General features: G+C 41.9%; 1 protein-coding gene across 2 annotated transcripts; it reads left to right on the forward strand.

Moving 5' to 3' along the window:
• The first annotated feature begins 10769 nt into the window (after positions 1 to 10769).
• LOC111853345 (Fc receptor-like protein 4) lies at positions 10770 to 18103 on the forward strand. Of its 2 annotated transcripts, none has more exons than XM_023830124.1 (12): positions 10770 to 10920; positions 11020 to 11082; positions 11875 to 12111; positions 12883 to 13125; positions 13329 to 13613; positions 15552 to 15863; positions 16281 to 16559; positions 16667 to 16774; positions 16981 to 17073; positions 17309 to 17362; positions 17597 to 17625; positions 17716 to 18103. In XM_023830124.1, exons 1-12 carry the CDS (start codon positions 10890 to 10892, stop codon positions 17818 to 17820), a joined length of 1839 nt encoding a protein of 612 aa, XP_023685892.1. In that variant the 5' UTR covers positions 10770 to 10889; the 3' UTR covers positions 17821 to 18103. The 2 variants fall into 2 exon arrangements, with proteins under 2 accessions (XP_023685892.1, XP_023685893.1); XM_023830125.1 differs by having other exon boundaries at positions 11044 to 11082.
• The last annotated feature ends 1024 nt before the right edge of the window (positions 18104 to 19127 follow it).

A 19127-nucleotide genomic window follows, 5' to 3' on the forward strand; every position in this document is an offset into this window, starting at 1 on the left:
CAAGTGGAGAGCTTCAGAGAGAATGAGAGTATGAGGAAGACGAGCTGCACGGCATTTAGAAAGGACCATAAATTAATAAACTGAACCATTTCAAATCATAGTAGCGATATGTTCCTATCAAAATTATGATACCATATCGACACTTGATATTTTTTCTCGTTTTATTCTGTGATAGATATACATTTTTCATTGTCACCCTTATTTCACTATATAGGCCTATCTCGGGAAGGTATTTCAGTTGTATTAATAAAAATAATTTATTCTTAGCTATATAAATACGAAATCAACACATTGCGTACGTTTAAATCAGAACAAACATTAAGAAAGTACACTCAGAACTGAAAAAGTCATTCCAAACGGACCAGATTAGACTCTCAACTTCGTGACATATACGAGAGGTGTTATGTCAGGAATGTGCGGCTCATTCAAGAATAATTTCCATACGTCAGCAGCACAGTATATAAATTATGATGTACCGGGACACACCCACACAGAGCCCAGAACCTTCCGATACAGGCTGACTTAAGTATTGGGAAAGTGAAGATGCCAGGTCAGAGGAGATCCCACACTGCAGAAGTACTGCTGGATGGAACAGCGAGGTGGCTTATGCAATTCTCTCCATGAGGGGAGACAAAAAAAACACTATCCCCAGGTCAGGAAGTTCTGGGAAGCGGCCTCATCGCTTAACTCTTATATGAACTTAAACCTAACAACGAGTAGAATCATTCAGCGGTCTAAGGGTATATTCTATTAATATACACATTCTAATAATATGCAAGTACTAGTATATATGCAGAGGAGTTCGCTGCCATTTATCAGAGCTGTGCCTCGTTATCATAAACTCCCCACGCTGCCACTCACACCATGGGCTCTAAAGCAGTTTGGATGCTGTCGGTTGGTGATACAGGATGTGTGTCACACGTGAGCAAAGCCGAACATCCTGGAAATACAATTGTCAATGTATTAACAGGAAGCAAAGGCTAAGCCAAAACATTGTCCTGCGCCTCTGAGTCCCGTTACACAAACAAGAATTTTCATTCTTTTTCACAGCAGGGAACTTTAACACAAAGTTGGCATTTTATTTATTTATTAAAAAAAAAACACAGCACCCAACAATGTTAAATCAGATTTAGATTTAAATAATGTCAGTTAACTGACCCCCGATCTCTGCTCCGTGGAACTTCTGCATGCAAAGCGACTTTTCCAGTCGCCGTATCCAATAACCAGTGAATATAGAAAACTAATTTAACCACGGCTTAGATTAGACGTCAACCACAGAAAGGGCACAGTCACCCATGCACACCTACGGGCAATTTGATAACTCTAATTAATCTAACCATATTTTTGGACTGTGGGAGTGGGGGAGGGGGAAACCCCATGACGACATGGGAAGAACATGCAAAGTCCACTCACACATAGCCGGAGCGGAAGCTTGAAGGTTTGCCTCGGAGGTGTGAGGTAACAGGGCTAACCACTGCACCGCCGTGCCGCCCCAAAAAACTTTTACGCGTTTTTTCCAGGTCGTGGGGGGCCTGCGCCCCAAACTCCCGCACTGTGGGAGGGTCGATTGTATACGTTTGTATTTAATATTTTATTTGACAATATGTTGGGTACAGTGTCAAAAGCTGATGTAAAATAATAATTAAATAATTTTATAAAATATGTTTGACGGGTGAATAAGTGGCCTCACACGTCCAGGGCTGAGGTTGCGATTCCCAGCTGCCCTGCTGTATCTCGGTGTGGAGCTAACATGCGCCCCCGTGTCCTGCGGGTTTCGTCCTGCAATCCAAAGAAATATAGTTATAGACTTACTTGTTTATGTTTCCAGGGGCGTCGGAAATGGGGGTGGGGGGACGAGGGCGCCCCCCCGGCGTCAGAAAAGGGGAGGAGGGGTCGGTCCCCCCAATATTGGCAGACCGCCCACTCCTCTTCCTTGTGAAATTGCACCCTAAAAATTGTTAGGCTTGTTTAAAATGATGAAATCTTAATAACACATCGCACTCCTCCCATCCCGCCACCGCCGAGGCAGATTAGGTCCCCCACCAACCAATGTCAAAATCCTTTTGTGTGCCCAATGACACACTGCTTTCTGCTGTGATTCCCTGCCTCCCGGCTGTGCTTGAATCCAGATCCCTACAACCCTATTCTGGATAAGCAGATAGGAATTGGTGTTTACTTTTTTTAGATAAAATGTTTTCGATTAGGTATTTCGATTAAATATTTGGGCTTCTCATGTACATAAGCAACTACAAAATGTACACACAGGGGGGCGCTAGATAGTCATATAGAATTAAAATGTGGATATAATTTGAGCGCAAGTATCTGTATTCGTAAAACTTGTTATAAATCATATCCATCTATTCAGCAACAGACGGCTTATCTGTTGTAGGGTAACACTGTAACCTGGAGCCTGTGTCTGAAAGCACAGAGCTGGGGACATCCTAGCTATAGGATGCCACAGGTCAGATACAATACAGACAATTTTGGGATGTCAAATTAGAGATGTGTGAATCTGACAACTCAGAGAAGGAAACCCACAGACCACATAGCAATCATCCCTCAGCTCCACACACACACACACACACACACACACACACACACACAGAGCAGAGGCAGAACTCCGGCCCCCAATGCGGGAGCTGTGAGGCCGCAGTGCTACTGACTGAGCCAGCAGGCCACCGAGTTCTTATAGTTCTTTCATTTTCATATTCAACACTCATATACAAATGTAATGTGGCAAAGGTAAAGGAATCATTTTACAAGAGAACATTCCTGTTGCAAGAATGTTGTTCTGCTACCATGCAGCCACAACATAAATAGTGTATTACAAATAACCTGCTAGAAATAGCTAGCTTATTCATGCATATCTATGAAATGGAATAGAATAGAATAAATTTTATAGACATTATGGTCAAAATGTTAGTGCAAAAGGTAATTTGAAATAATACGTACTATTTAACACTATACAAAAATTAAACACGCACAGACACTCAAACATATTTCAGAAGGACTGGGGATGAATACACTCTCCTAAATGTCAATTTAAATTATATATATGTCACGATGCGAGTCCGGGCGATCCGGGAAGCAAGCGAATGAGCCGTGAACACGGTCAAAAGGGATTTATTTAGGGAAACAAAGCCGACAGGGGAGCTCACAGCAGACGACGTCAATGACAGACCTGGGGAAACTAACTCAGATGCGGACTAAATACACAAGACAAGCAGAAAAGAACGGGTAACAGGTGATAACAATCGGGAATTAACATGAGGTAATGAGGTGGGCGTGGCACACAGGAGGAGCGAACAAGCAGGTCATGACTATATATATATATATATACTCACCTAAAGGATTATTAGGAACACCTGTTCAATTTCTCATTAATGCAATTATCTAATCAACCAATCACATGGCAGTTGCTTCAATGCATTTAGGGGTGTGGTCCTGGTCAAGACAATCTCCTGAACTCCAAACTGAATGTCAGAATGGGAAAGAAAGGTGATTTAAGCAATTTTGAGCATGGCATGGTTGTTGGTGCCAGACGGGCCGGTCTGAGTATTTCACAATCTGCTCAGTTACTGGGATTTTCACGCACAACCATTTCTAGGGTTTACAAAGAATGGTGTGCAAAGAATGGTGTGCCCAGTCCTGTGGGCGAAAATGCCTTGTTGATGCTAGAGGTCAGAGGAGAATGGGCCGATTGATTCAAGCTGATAGAAGAGCAACTTTGACTGAAATAACCACTCGTTACAACCGAGGTATGCAGCAAAGCATTTGTGAAGCCACAACACGCACAACCTTTAGGCGGATGGGCTACAACAGCAGAAGACCCCACCGGGTACCACTCATCTCCACTACAAATGCGAAAAAGGGGATACAATTTTCACGAGCTCCCCAAAATTGGACAGTTGAAGACTGGAAAAATGTTGCCTGGTCTGATGAGTCTCGATTTCTGTTGAGACATTCAAATGGTAGACAGTGGCGGAGCCAGGAAATTTTCTGTGGGGTGGCCAGGATGATTATGTGATCATTTTGGGGGTGGCCACGGCCCCCCCCGGCCACCCCCTGCCTCCGCGCCTGTGCATGGATGGCTGTGGTCAGACCAGGGGGGGCCAATAGGGGGGGCCACCGGGTACCACTCATCTCCACTACAAATGCGAAAAAGGGGATACAATTTTCACGAGCTCCCCAAAATTGGACAGTTGAAGACTGGAAAAATGTTGCCTGGTCTGATGAGTCTCGATTTCTGTTGAGACATTCAAATGGTAGACAGTGGCGGAGCCAGGAAATTTTCTGTGGGGTGGCCAGGATGATTATGTGATCATTTTGGGGGTGGCCACGGCCCCCCCCCGGCCACCCCCTGCCTCCGCGCCTGATGGTAGAGTCAGAATTTGGCGTAAACAGAATGAGAACATGGATCCATCATGCCTTGTTACCACTGTGCAGGCTGCTGCTGGTGGTGTAATGGTGTGGGGGATGTTTTCTTGGCACACTTTAGGCCCCTTAGTGCCAATTGGGCATCGTTTAAATGCCACGGCCTACCTGAGCATTGTTTCTGACCATGTCCATCCCTTTATGACCACCATGTACCCATCCTCTGATGGCTACTTCCAGCAGGAATATGCACCATGTCACAAAGCTCGAATCATTTCAAATTGGTTTTTTGAACATGACAATGAGTTCACTGTACTACAATGGCCCCCACAGTCACCAGATCTCAACCCAATAGAGCATCTTTGGGATGTGGTGGAACGGGAGCTTCGTGCCCTGGATGTGCATCCCACAAATCTCCATCCACTGCAAGATGCTATCCTATCAATATGGGCCAACATTTCTAAAGAATGCTTTCAGCACCTTGTTGAATCAATGCCACGTAGAATTAAGGCAATTCTGAAGGCGAAAGGGGGTCAAACACCGTATTAGTATGGTGTTCCTAATAATCCTTTAGGTGAGTGTATATATATATATATATATATATATATATACACACACACACCACGGAGTGTACATAAAGTGCAGTTGCAGTGCTGTAGGTGTTATTATAACAATATTAAATATTGTTATTTAATATTAATTAAGGTTCAAGATTGAAGCAATTTGTTGTCATATGTGCAGTACAAAATGAAATTCTGATTTTGTGCACTGCTGGTACTGAAAAAGAAAAGAAACAGAAACTAAGAATGAAACAATAGCAGAGTAGGTAACATATAAAACAAAATTATCTACCATAGTGTCACGTCACGGGAAAGACGGAAACGAAGGTGGATTTGGGGAGAACCAATAGGGGCTTTATTTACAGTTTTTTTCAGTCGCTAACAAGCGTTTGTCCAAACAGTTGTCACATTTTCAAAACTCTAAACACAATTAGCCCAGCATCGGTCTTTTGTGGCCATACCATTCACACATTTCATGTCGTTTTCACCCAATATGCAGTCAGTGAACACATTTCCACAATCCTTACATTTTCTTAACAGACAAGCTATACCTCCCAACAAAATTATGGACTGTTTTTGTAGTATTTACGAATGTTAACACACAACATCCCAAAATAGCAAAAACAATATTCCAAACCTTAGATACAGTATAAAAACCTCTGCTTCTGCAATGATATCAGTTCAAAAACAATATCAATATCAAAAATATATCTCAGCTGATAATACAGTTTTTTACAATCGCTATGACAGTTTTTTCAAAACATTTAACAAGTTTCCTAAACTCTTAACACGGTTAGCACAACATCCGTCTTTGTAGGCTATACAATTAACACATTTCTTGTTGCTTTGATACAAAATGCATACAGTTAACACCAATTTAAAATGCTTGAACTTCTTTTACACACAAGCTCAACCAAGACCAAAACAATGTAATTTTACAGTCAAATTTACAAATGCTTTAACACTGTATGTCAGAACAGATAACATCATGTTCTAAACATAACTTATATAGGCTAAAGTCAAAGTGAACAGCTGTTTATATTGTGAATTGAAACACAAATATATTCCCTGTATTTTATTCCATTGCCAATGAGAACTATACAAAGTTCCTTTTGAAAGGAACAGTGAGCGCATCAAAGAACTCCGTCACCAATACGTCCAGGTAAGGTTATGCAATACAATCATTACTGTACTATACACAGTGTGTTTTGCAGTAAACTACTCTATAAATCTGGAGTGCATTAGTACATACAGTAGATATACAGTACAGCACAGCATTTACATACACTGTGTGTAATTACTTTCAGAGAGTCATGGAGTTGGAGACCAATCAAGTCCCACATGAAATTATCTATGTTGACGAAGCTGGCTTCAACTTGGCGAAAAGGCGTCGCCGTGGGAGAAACATAATAGGCCAAAGGGCCACAGTTACCGTGCCGGGCCAGAGAAGAGCCAACATCACCATGTGCGCCGCAATCTCCAACAACGGTGCACTCCTGCATAAATGTCAGATTGGCCCCTACAACACCGACCGCCTTCTCCTGTTTTTAGAAGACCTGCACGAAAGACTGGTGCCAGAGGTAGAAAGGGGACCGGTGGGAGACCACTTGCCAATATATGTTATCACATGGGACAATGTGGCATTCCACCATTCCCGTGCAGTCACAGCCTGGTTTGACGCCCATCCAAGGATGATGTCCCATTTCCTTACCCCTTACTCCACTTTCCTCAACCCCATTGAGGAGTTTTTCTCAGCCTGGAGATGGAAGGTTTTTGACCATCGTCCACATGACCAAATGTCCCTCCTGGATGCAATGGATGCTGCATGCCAAGACATCACAGCTGAACACTGCCAGGGGTGGATAAGGCATGCCAAAAGATTCTTCCCACGATGCCTTGCCAGAGAAGATATCAGGTGTGATGTGGATGAGAACATGTGGCCAAATGCAGAAGACCGGGCAGAATAGAAGATTACTTTGTTTTTTTATATTATAATTCCGGTGCTTTTTCTGTTTGTATATCTTGCAGTAATGTCCTTTTGCAAATAAAGTCTGTACTGCAGCAGTTCTGTCTGTATTTTTTTTTACATAAACTGTACATTTTATAAAGCTACTCTGAGATGGTCATTCACTTTTTTGTATTGAATTTCTGCAGCAAAAGAAACAAAATGCATGCATTTACTAAACCCAACAAAACAAAAATGTAGAAAGGCTTCAAATATAAGGGCAGACCTGACACATAAAATAATGCAGTTTCTGTAATTTCAGCTGATGATAGTGTTTTTTTGTCAATGTGTTATGATTGACTAAATGTTCCTGTTGGAAGAGAACATGTGTTACTGTTTTGAATAATTATTTGATTTTAAAACATGTTTGCAGTGTTTTGCTAGACATGGTGTACTGTGGTAGTTTATTATTGTATTTTGAAAATTAGTTTTGGGGTTTAGTTTACAATGTGTGATTTTGAGCATGAAATTAACCGTTTTGTCAATTGTGTGTTTTAGGTGTGATGGTGCGTTAAGAGTTTAGGAAACTTGTTTAATGTTTTGAAAAAACTGTCATAGCGATTGTAAAAAACTGTAAACAAACAATTGAATAATTGACACACAGCTGATTTATGTTGGGTAAATTGGGCCAACCACAGCTTATTCCATTCTGGCTTAGACTCATTGGGGTTTATAAGGCAAGACTTTGAGGAGTGATGTTGATGAAAACATGTGGCCTAACCCTGAAGATCGCAGAGATTAGATGCAAATTTTTTGCCTTTTTTTTAGCCCCCCTCCCCCCCTTTTTATCTTGGCTTTTTGCTGTTGTTTTTTTGTTCAGAATGCTCTTGTGTGTTTCATGGATATTTTGTTCACTGTAAGCAATACTGTAAAACTTTTTCTGTTCTATCATACCGTGTTTCTACTGTACCTCCTGTAGTAAACAGTAAAGAAAAAAAAACTTTTTACTGGAATGCTTTTGAACATACTGTACATGTGGACATACAGTTACCAACCAAGACATTTCTGGTGTCAAAATGGTGGATTGCATGTCTTGCCTGCAAATACCTGTAAAACTGAAACATAAAAGTCTATGCAGTTTTTGTAATGTCAATAATTGCCAGTATTTTGAAACCTGGTGTACTTTGATTGACTGCATGTACCTTGTGAAGTGAAAACAAGTGTTATTCTTTGACAGAATAATTTCATTTTGAGTCAGATTTATTTTGTAAAGTTAGTGTGTGCAGAGAAAGATGTGTTCTATTTTGAAATGAAGAGTTAGTATATATTTAACAAAATGTATTTTTGAGAAGAAAATTATCCATTTGGCCAATTGTGTTTTGTAGGTGTGAGTCTGTGTTAAGAGTTTAGAAAAAGTATCTGAAGTATGGGTAAGCGCTTGTTAGCGATTGAAAAAAACTGTAAACTAAAATCAGTGACATAATTTGACAAATGTGTCAACCTAATGAGCAATGCCTGTGGGATCAAGCCTCTTTCAACTGTTAAACGCTGGAGCAAAGAAGCCCATGCAGTAGTTGCTGTCCCATGCCCATCACTCATTCATGCCTACAATCAGCATATGGGAGGCATCAATCTTTCTGACATGCTGGTACACATGTACAAGACCCCAACAAAGTCAAGGCGATGGTACTTTCCCCTGTTTGGATACATCCTTGACCTGTGCATCTCAATCTGTCTCAAAAGGTTTCGTCTGGCAGTTGGACACTGTTTGAGGCAAGTCAACAAGCCAGCATCTAAAGCTGGCCGACCATCATCCTCCTCTCCACCACACATGTTGCTTCAGAAGAAACGCTACACCCCACGACCCTCACAACCACAACCAGATGTGCGTTATGACAACTATGGTCATCTGCCACTTCACTGTGACAGGCGGGGACGGTGCAACCTCTGTCCAAAGGGTGTGTCGAGGTGGAAATTCCAGAAGTGCAACGTGTTCCTGTGCTTGAATGCACACCAGTAGTGCTTTGTGGCATACCACCAGAAATAAGGGAGCTCTAATTCCCAAAAACCTGCTATTGCAGGTGGTTCCGTTGCTTACTGTTCTGTAAGACAGATTTCCAGTAATTGCATATGTTCATTTTAAAGCCACAAACAAATAACACTTCATCCTCCGCTGATTACTCTCTAAAATGGCTCCTGGGCGTTGGGTATCGCTAGTCATCCTGCACATGAACAGAGGCAGACCAAGCGTGCTTTTTCCTTTCTGTTCACCTGTCTTGATATGCATCACAGCTTTTTTGTTTCCTAGAATAGAAAGTAGAAACCTGAGTAATTCTGAAAAGCAGAACAAAAATGAAAATGACCCCTGAGGACAATTTACTTCCTGATTTGAGAGACAACTGAATGTGAGGAGTTTTGGCCCCTGTTTTGATTGCCAAAGCTAACTACCCTGTATTATCCATCCATCCATTCATCCATCCATTTTCTGTAACCACTTGTCTTATTTGGGGTCTGGGGTCCAGTGCCTATCCTGGAAGCTATGGGTGCAAGGCATGGAACAACCCAGGATGGGGTACCAATCCATCGCAGGGCACACACACACACATGTTTGAATTCATATCTTTGTGGGGACCATCCATTCATTTCTAGGGGTAAAACGCTAAACCCAACAATAACACCCTTAACCCCTACCCAGCCCTAACCTTAACCATAAGTTACCAAACAAAACACAAGATTTTCGGCATTTTTAATTTTTTTGATTGCAGTCACAAATTTTTATAAAATTCAGATTCCCTTTGTGGGTACTGAAAAAATGTTCACCACAATGTAAAAATAACAGATTTTTACCACATTGAGGGGACATTTGGTCCCCACAATGAAATACTGTGGAACTCGCATATAGTGATCAACCTATACAATAGTCATTCCTATACAAATGCTCTTTCATTTCGCATATAGTAGTCCGCTTACAGTACATGACAGTGTGGCGAATGAAAACGACAACAGTCATTTGCTCTAGAAAATACAAACAAGGTTTATAAACAAGACAACAACAGGGATGTATACATGCAGGCGCTACAGTATTATACAGTATTATAGCGTATTTGAATTATACCTAGTTCAGTAATTTCATTTGTACAGTACTGTCATTTGAAAAGCGTTTGAAACAGCTGTATTGTATTTTGAAAGAGTCAATAAAATTCTGTAAATAGCGACGCTGTCCGTTCTATTATATTCATGTAATAAATATACATAGATAGATGGTAATCTGCCTAAGACATAAAGAAAAAGGGAAAAAAACGGATATAACGATCATCTGCTGATAACGATCAATTTCTCAGAGACAGACATGATTACTGTAAACAGATTGCACTGTACATACACAACCCCCAACACACACACACACAGGTGAGAATGAGCTTGGAGTTCACAGCACAGGGTCAGCCAGCATGCAGTGCTACTGCAACTGGAGACTAAAGGCCTTCCTCAACGGTCCGCAGGCATGTGACTATTCTGCTGAGGCTGGGACTCAAATCAGCAACCTTCTGATCACAGGCACAGAAACAATATGACAATGATGCATCGGTTCATTATTTTAATTTGCAGTTCACAGGGGTCAATGTTAATGTCACACCCTGGGGGTATACACGGTCTGCAGACCCCTGTGTGCAGACTGTCTGCAGACCCCCGCGTGTAGACTGTCTGCAGACACCCACACGCCTCCACCATTAATGTTTTCCTGATATATGATTTCAAGGTCTGCTGTGTAAGGCAGAGTCTAAAGCAAGCTTCACCACCAGTAACTCACACTGCCACCTCTGGAAAACCCCTCATTTTCATCAAACTGAAGATAAAACTGCATGTGACAGGAAACATTTCAATGTATATTTTAATCTGCTCCTGCCAGAACAGAGGCAATCATAAGGCAGTAGCGAGAAAAACAGATAAAGCAGCATCTGTACTGCGGCTTGCTAACCAGTTTAGGTTTGACCTGGTAGGATTGACCCCAGATGGATTATCCCATCGTTTTGCAGCTAAACGGTAAACTTTCAGTCTTCCTTAAGTTGTACTTTTTGATTATGCCACTCTGAGATTTCATCACTTAAAATTAAATGCTTTGATATCTTCTTGTGGTTTCAGCTCAATGTGTCTGTTTTCTAACAGTTTTATTAGTCTTCATATCTAATTTCTTCAGTGAAGGAGGTAAGACAATACATATGTGTGTGTGTGTGTGTGTGTGTGTGTGTATGTATGTGTGTGTGTGTGTGTGTGTGTGGATTATGGTTATATTACATTGTGGGGAACAAATAAAAACAATGTAATAAAAATCTGTTATTTTGACATTGTGGGGACCATTTTTCAGGTCCCCACAAAGATCTGTGAATGCAATCAAAAAACAAAAAATATTGAAAGTCTCGTATTTTGTTTGATTACTTGGGCTGGGTAGGGGTTAAGGTCTTCATGTTGTGATTAGAGTTTCCCCCATATAAATAAATGGAGAGTCCCCACAAAAATATAATTACAAACCTGCGTGTTTGTGTGTGTGTGTGTGTGTGCGCGAGCGGGTTTACCTATCCTTATGGGGACATAATGTCCCCATAACATGATAAATATCTGTTTTTTTTCCCTTATGGGGACCGGTTTCCTGGTCCCCATAAGGGAAAACTCTATTTTAAATAAATCGGTGACTGCTATGAAAAAACTAAAAATGCAAAAACTCTTGTATTTTGTTTGGTTACTTATGGTTATGGTTAGGGCAGGGTAGGGGTTAAGGTTGTCATAGTTAGCGTTAGCATTTTTCCCATTGAAATGAATGAGCGGTCCCCATAAGGATATGTATACCCTACATGTGCGTGTGTGTGTGTGTGTGTTTTCCATTTAATATTTTTTGGGTATGCACTGCATGGCTGTTGAGCACTCTATGAAGAAAAAAGCATGTTTATAGTTGTATATGAATGGGCCTTCTGTGATATGTCATCTGTCTTCTGATTCCAGGATATTTGCCCACTCTGTCTATTTGCTCTAATAGGACAGAGGTTTTAAAAGACGAACATGTTCTACTTCAGTGTAGAACAAGTTGCTCAAAGTCAATTTTATGGACAAAGGACAATATAAATTTACGTTACCCTCAAACAAAACAGTTATTAATGAAAACTTCAGAGAAGGACAGTGGACTTTATCAGTGTCAGTGTGAAAATCAGAAAAGTAACACTGTAGATTTAAAAGTCAAAGGTAAGTCTGTCAGACGTCATTGCTGATAATTCAGCTGCAAGACCAGATGAAGAATTTTCTTTTTTCATTGCAATCTAACTTTCATGGAACACAGCAGCTGGATATTAAACATCAAGCAATTCTGTTCAGTTTTAAATAAAATCCAGTTTGACCAAGCTAACATATTAAGGTTTGTGTAAATGTAACCAGACATACTTACAGTACTGTGCAAAAGTCTTAGGCTGCTTAGGAAAATTTTGTTAAATTATCTTTACATTGATGTAAAACTACAGTTTTATGCTGAAGTGTGTTAGTGTAGCCATTTCAAACCCCCAGTATCTGCAGAAACCATCCAATGTACCGAAGTGCACTCAACCACTTGCATACCATGCTGGGCTACATTGTTATCTCATTAAGTTACCAAAGTAAGTTAGCAGGTCATGAAAATTAACAAATACTTGGAATTTGTTACAAATACTGCCCCCGAGGAGAGGTTTGTGAACAGAAGTAGTGTTCATCTAACCATCCAACAAGATAACAGTGACTTTTTGAAGAACAGAAGAAATTCTTGTCACTTGTGTTTCTGTTCATTTGCATATATTCTAGTGTTAAATGTTTTATTTTTGTGATCAAACATACACTTACTATGCAGATATATAGTTTTACGCTATATCCTTGATGGCCTAAGTCTTTTACATAATCCGGTGTGTGTGTGTCTGGGTCTGTGGGTGTTTGTGTGTGTGTGTGTGTGTCTGTGGGTGTTTGTGTGTGTGCGCAAAATGTCTTTCGCAGAGGTCATCATAGAAGTCACATCCCAAACAGTGACAGAGGGAGACACTGTGACCTTTTATTGTCTCACAAAAAGAAACATATATTACTATGACTTCTACAAAGACCAAAGATTCATGATCCGTAACAATGGCGAGATGACCCTAAATAATGTGGCTAAGACACATGAAGGAGAATATTATTGTGTTTCTTATCAAAAATACCCATTATCCTTATCATCATCCAAGATTCACCTCAGGGTATCAGGTAAGGGCTCGCTTTGGCCTGCCTACTATGCTCTGCCCTCTGCTGGTGAGCTTTGCCCAATGAGACCCTCTAAGTCATTGACTAAAGGCTCCCTGCTGTCATCCCAGGTCGCTGGAATTACTGCATTCAGTTTATGGCTGTCAGCTTATTATGGGCATGTGGGATGACTTCACCAAGCTGTGCTATCTCTCTCTCTCCTTCAGACTTCTTCCAGTCTGTCACTCTGTCCCCCCACCCCGGCTCCAGCGTGTCAGACACCTCCTCCCTCTCCCTGCTCTGTGACTCCCACCCCAGCTCCCCCTTAGGCCAGGCTGAGATCCTCTACAGTTTCTACCATGGTTCACAGATCCAGGCAATAACTCACCAGCCCTGGTACAACATTTCCCATGTCCAGTACTCTGTGACTGGTGGGAAATATCACTGTGTGGCCAGCATAGAAAAGAAAAACATCAAGAAAGAAAGTAATGCAGTGAATATCCACGTACAAGGTATGCCCTAGCCACATCTCCATCAGCTGTCTGCAGGCTGTCTGTCTGTCTATAGCCCCATTTCCATTTAACACAAACGTCACCATGCTTTGGCAGTGGTGTGTAGCTCAGTGGGTAAGGATGCTGTACCTCTGTTTAGGAGGTTAGTGTTAGTGGTTTAAATCCCATACCCGAACTGCACCCACTAATCTGAATGCATTGTAGACATAAACACACAACTCTCTCACACATATACATGCACACTTCACACCAACATGGGACGGGGAGGCGATGGGGGCTGAGGGGCCCCCCCTATCTCTCTGTCTCTGGCCCTGCGCGGATGGGGTGGCCCGCCGGGTGGAAGATCCATCATGGGGGGGTTCGGGAGACCCTGGCCGGTGTGGGCGGCCTCCTCTCTTGAGCCGCGGGCCGGGTGGTCCTTGGCTCTGCTGCGCCGTGGTGGGGCCCTGGCGGGCGGTCCGGGGAATCTTGGGACGCTCTGGGCCCTGCTAGGCGGATTGGGGGGTTCGGTTTGGGCTGGGTGGGGGGTCTGCCGCTCCCCGGTCGCCGTGGGTCCGCTCCTGGGTGGGGGGGGGCTCTTTGTCTATATGGGCCCCCCTTAGATCATCCTGCATTGTCGGGGGGGGTGTGCCGGGTCGCTGTGGTGGGTGGTGGTCCGTCCTGCTGGGGGATGGGCTCGGGGGGCTGGGGCCCTTCCGGTGTGTGGGGGGCTGTCCGCCGGGGGGGGGGCGGTGGTCCCGGTTGGTGGGGCCCTTCGGCCCTGGACCCACTTTCCTCGGTGCGGGGGTTGCGGGCGGGACTGGGGGGCTCACCTCCCGTCCCCCCTCTGCAGGCCTCCCTGTACGGGGGTTGGGCTGCCTCCTGGGTTGGGTGGGTGGTTGTCTCGGGGACGCGTGGCCGCGGGCCCTTGTGCCGGGGGGGTGGCGGGGTGATCTCGGTTGCCTGATTTCCCCTGCCTTCGCCTTGGGCCTGGGGGGGGGGGTGCTGTTGCTTCCCCTGACAGCATCAAATGCCAGCACATCCAATGACAAATCAGTTCACACCTACACTTGCACATACAAGAATGGTTGAGCGATCAATATCATTATTATTATTACTTTTTAGTGTGTGTTATCGATATAGGAATTGAAATATACATGTATATGGGTATGATCACGTGTGTATATGCTACATATATATAATACATATGTATAATACCTATTTGTAACATTATTCATTATTATTATTGATATTGTTGTTATAATGTTTGTTGTTTGATGTCCTTGTAATGAGTGTTATGTTTCTTATGGTTGTTTGTATTCTGTATTCCCCTACACTTCATTTTCTCCATCCCAACTACATTATTAGTGTTATTATTTCTGTATACCTTTGTTTTCTTTTTTTTTGTTTTCTCTCCCCCTCTCCCCATGGTGATTAATGTCTGTTATTGTTACGATTGTTGTTTCTGTACCCCCCCCCCCCCCCCCGCTCTTTTTTTTTCCTTCACGGTACTAGGACGGGTGAGTTCGGAGCGGCCACACTCTTTGCTCTTGAATTTAATGTAAAATAAAGTTGTCCTCCGAAGAGGGGGGGTGGTGGGCAATAAAAAAAAAAAAAATCCCATAGTAGTGGGAGTGGTTTCACCATTGACCCCTGGAATGAGGTCCTTATCCCCCAATACCTCCACAGACTCCCTGAATCTGCTTTCTAAAACATTATGTGTTACTTTCACTAAAACTATCTCTTAAACAAATGAATACCATAAAATCTGTCAAAAAGTTAAGGGCTTGTGCATTGGAAAATCTGAAACTGTACTCTCAGTAAACTGACATTAGCACATCAGGAACAAACATGCTATCACTAGAGCTTTATGAATTATTGCAGTTTCCTGTCTCTGGAACTGTCAGGTCTGCTCGGAAAATATCTAATGTTTGCTGTGTTTTCTCATTCCTTCCTTAGCTCTTCCTCTCTCGGGCGTGGCTTTGCAAACATGGCCTCGGGACGGAAGAGTATCCGAGGGCAGCGAGCTCGTCCTCGGCTGTTCAGTGGACACTTCATCCTCGCCCATGTGGTTCAGCTGGTACAGATCCAGAAACAAGTGGAGCGGCTTCGAATCGGGGAATCTTGCCAGAAGGAAGTCACACGAAAGGACAGCACAGATTGTCCTGACCGTGATGAATGAAACTGACTCTGGAAATTATAACTGCTTAGTTTCTTATGAAGATGAAATGGAGGTGGTGCCTAGCCAGTATGTTAACATCAGTGTACTTGGTAGGTTATTCATATATTTTGTTCTTTATTTAAAGGCGGCATGGTGGTGCAGTGGTTAGTGCAGGTGCCTCACACCTTTGGGACCAGCGTTCGAGTCTCTACCATAGCTGCATGTGTGTGGAGTTCGCATATTCTCCCTATGTCATCAAGGGGGGGTTTCCTTTGGGTACTCCAATCCACCCCCCCCCCCCCCAGTCCAAAAACATGCTGAGGTTAATTGCACTACTACATTGCCCCATCCTGGGTTTTTTCCTGCCTTGCCCCTGTAGCCTCTGGGATAGGCTCCAGACCCCCCATGACCCTGAATAGGAAATGTTGTTACAGAAAATGGATGTATGTCTATTTAAAGCTATATAGTTATCATTCATAACTATTTAGTCTAATCCTTACTAACATGTGTTTCCTTCTCCATCACAGTATCGGTCACTGGTGTGAATCTTTCCATCTCCACCTCCAACCACAACACCACCCTCCTCTGTTCAGCTGAGAGTCTCTCTAGATACCTTGTCATCTCCTGGATTAAAGACGGGGCCCCCCTTTCCACCCCGCCATCCCTCCCTTCAGCATACGTCACAGAACAGGAGAAGCTGCACATCGACACATCGCAGTCAGAGACACACGGAACGTACTGGTGCAGCGTGCACAATGAAATGTTGCCTGGAAACTGCAGCTGGAGCAACACCGTGCAGGTTTTTGGTAAACGGGAAACTAAACTTGAAATGGTGCACATGGATTGATGAGTGTGACCTTCCTCTTTTCTGTCACAGGGAAAAATAAGCCATGCATTTTTACTTTAATCACAGCTCATCCAGGAGCAACACATACAGCCTACTGTGTCATACCCCTCAGTCTGCTGGCATTGATTTCCATTGGCTTTTTTGTATTTTGGAAGAAACATTCGCACTCCAAGGGTCAGTATGTTGTGTTTCCAATCAATACATCTTGTGCAATGCCATTACAAGCACCGAAATTCTGTAGAATAATCACAGATACCAGCATGAGGAACATAACAAGGAATTTAAGACAAAGTGTCGAATTTTTCCCCACTTAAGCATCATTTCATACCCTGAATAGGATGGTCTACTGTAACGGTGTTCATTTTGAATTTTCTATTTAGAAATCTCACATTCTCATGTACCACAAGTTATCCAGGAAGAGAACAGAAGAGACTCCTTGGGTCCAACCTTACATTACAATGTTCAGCAAGACGGTGTGTAATTTATTTTATTTTAAATGAATGTAGATTAACATATTCGCAATTACATCAGTGGCCTGTCCATTGCTGCTATATTAGTAAATGATCTTATATGTTTAAAATATAAGATTTTCATATCATTGTGTAAATGCATGTAGTGAATGTCACTAATTTTTGGGTTTTTTAAATGAAGTTAAATCTTTTCTCGGTTTTGGATATTACATAAACATGAAAATGTGGTTCTTTTCAGATATTGTAGAGGAGGTACACTACGCAGCTGTGAATATAACACAGAAAAACAGAGGTACTTTATGAACGATATGTGTGTCACTAGATTTCCCTTCCATCTCCATTGTGTTCTATGGTGATGTTGGCCAGTTCTGTGAATCTGCATTTCTGATTGGCTGTCCAGAATAGTAATCAATTGTTCACCTCTAATTCAGAACCACCAACTGAAATATGGAAAAATGACAGACACATCTTTATATATGGTGTCTATTAAAAGACTATATCTGATCAATTTTTTTTCTTTTTTCAGGCAGGAGAGACGGAGGGAAAATTGAAGAAGTAGGAACTTTTGGATCATCTAGTGATCTGCATTGTTTCTTACACAACACGAAGTTCTGCTTGACATCTCATGTTTTCATTTTATTTCAGACTTCTGGAGATTCTGCTGTTATCTACTCTACAATTACACATCCCAAACCCTCTTTCAACAGGCTGGACCCTTTATACAGCAACACAAAATCTGTTTTCAACTGAATACATTGTATATATTTAAATATTGTTGTATATATATTCTACATACTGTATAAACATTTGTTACCCCCCCCCCCCACAGAGTACATTGGGGCTTTCTTACACAGACTAGCTTGCCAAAGTTTTAACAAATAATTTTACTGTTGCTTATATTAGCAAGTGTTTATAAAACAGCATGTTTTATAATAATCCTTTATTTTCACTGAAGCTGATTTATATGCTAGTTAAAAAAAAAGTGCACTGATAAGAACTGGTAAAAAAAATAAACATCAGACCTTTAACATCACACCTCAGTCTGTGTGTCACCAATGGTCTCAAGTTACTAAACACATTCTTTTCCACCCTAGATTTCTGACTTTATGAGGGCTTACTAGCCCCCCCTTCAGTCAGGCAGCACTAGTGACCCCCCCCCCAGTCAAGAACAGAATACCACTCTTCCCAGGATATTCATCAGGGCTTGAAAATGCCTGGTGTTCCAGATGGCTGGTCCTGCCCTTATAAGCATATGTACATCGTTTGTGTATAGATATCATATGCACCCTATATTTTTTTTATAACAGTGAAAGAAGGGGCTTTAACGTTTGAGCCAATCTACACAAGTGGCCAAAATTGTCAAAATACTTAATTTTTTTAGAGATTGTAGAACTCTTTTTCCAGTTACTTATTTAATCGTCCAATGTATGATATTTGTAACTTTCTTTGATTGTTTTTAAACATCACCGCCAATATTTGTATAGTAATTTTGAAAGCGTAATGCCAGAAATGCTAGTTGTTTCTACAGTTTTGGCCACTAGTGTATATGCTTACTCACATTCATAAACTATTGGCTCACTTTTTTCATTTCACTGTCCTGCACTAAGCGTCGTAATATAAAAAAAAACTGGGGCAAATGATTCTTTTTGTTATATTTCATAAGATTTCAAAAGGACTGATGCTGTCAAGGAGACATCAAATAAATGCACAAGTTATTGTTTGTTGTGAACTGCCAGATTTTCACTCAAAACATAGGAAATGACTGCATTTCATTGTTTAAACAGCTCCTCATATAAAGCATCTCATGTACCTTGAAAAAGTTCCACTCTTTGGAGTAATATACTTGGTCCAGTCTATGGTTCAAGCACACTACCTCAAATTCAGAAGTTGTTTGCTACTGACAGTTGATAGTAGAGAAGGAGACTGCACAGACAGTAGACAAAGATCATCCTGATCGTGGTGATGATTCAGAGAATGACTGTGCTAAGGTTAAATCTTCTACAAATGAAACCTAAATGTATGAAATTGTCCATTACTGCTACAACCGTGGGGCAACA

The sequence above is a fragment of the Paramormyrops kingsleyae genome, chromosome 9, assembly GCF_048594095.1.
Source record: "Paramormyrops kingsleyae isolate MSU_618 chromosome 9, PKINGS_0.4, whole genome shotgun sequence".
Lineage (NCBI taxonomy): Eukaryota > Metazoa > Chordata > Actinopteri > Osteoglossiformes > Mormyridae > Paramormyrops > Paramormyrops kingsleyae.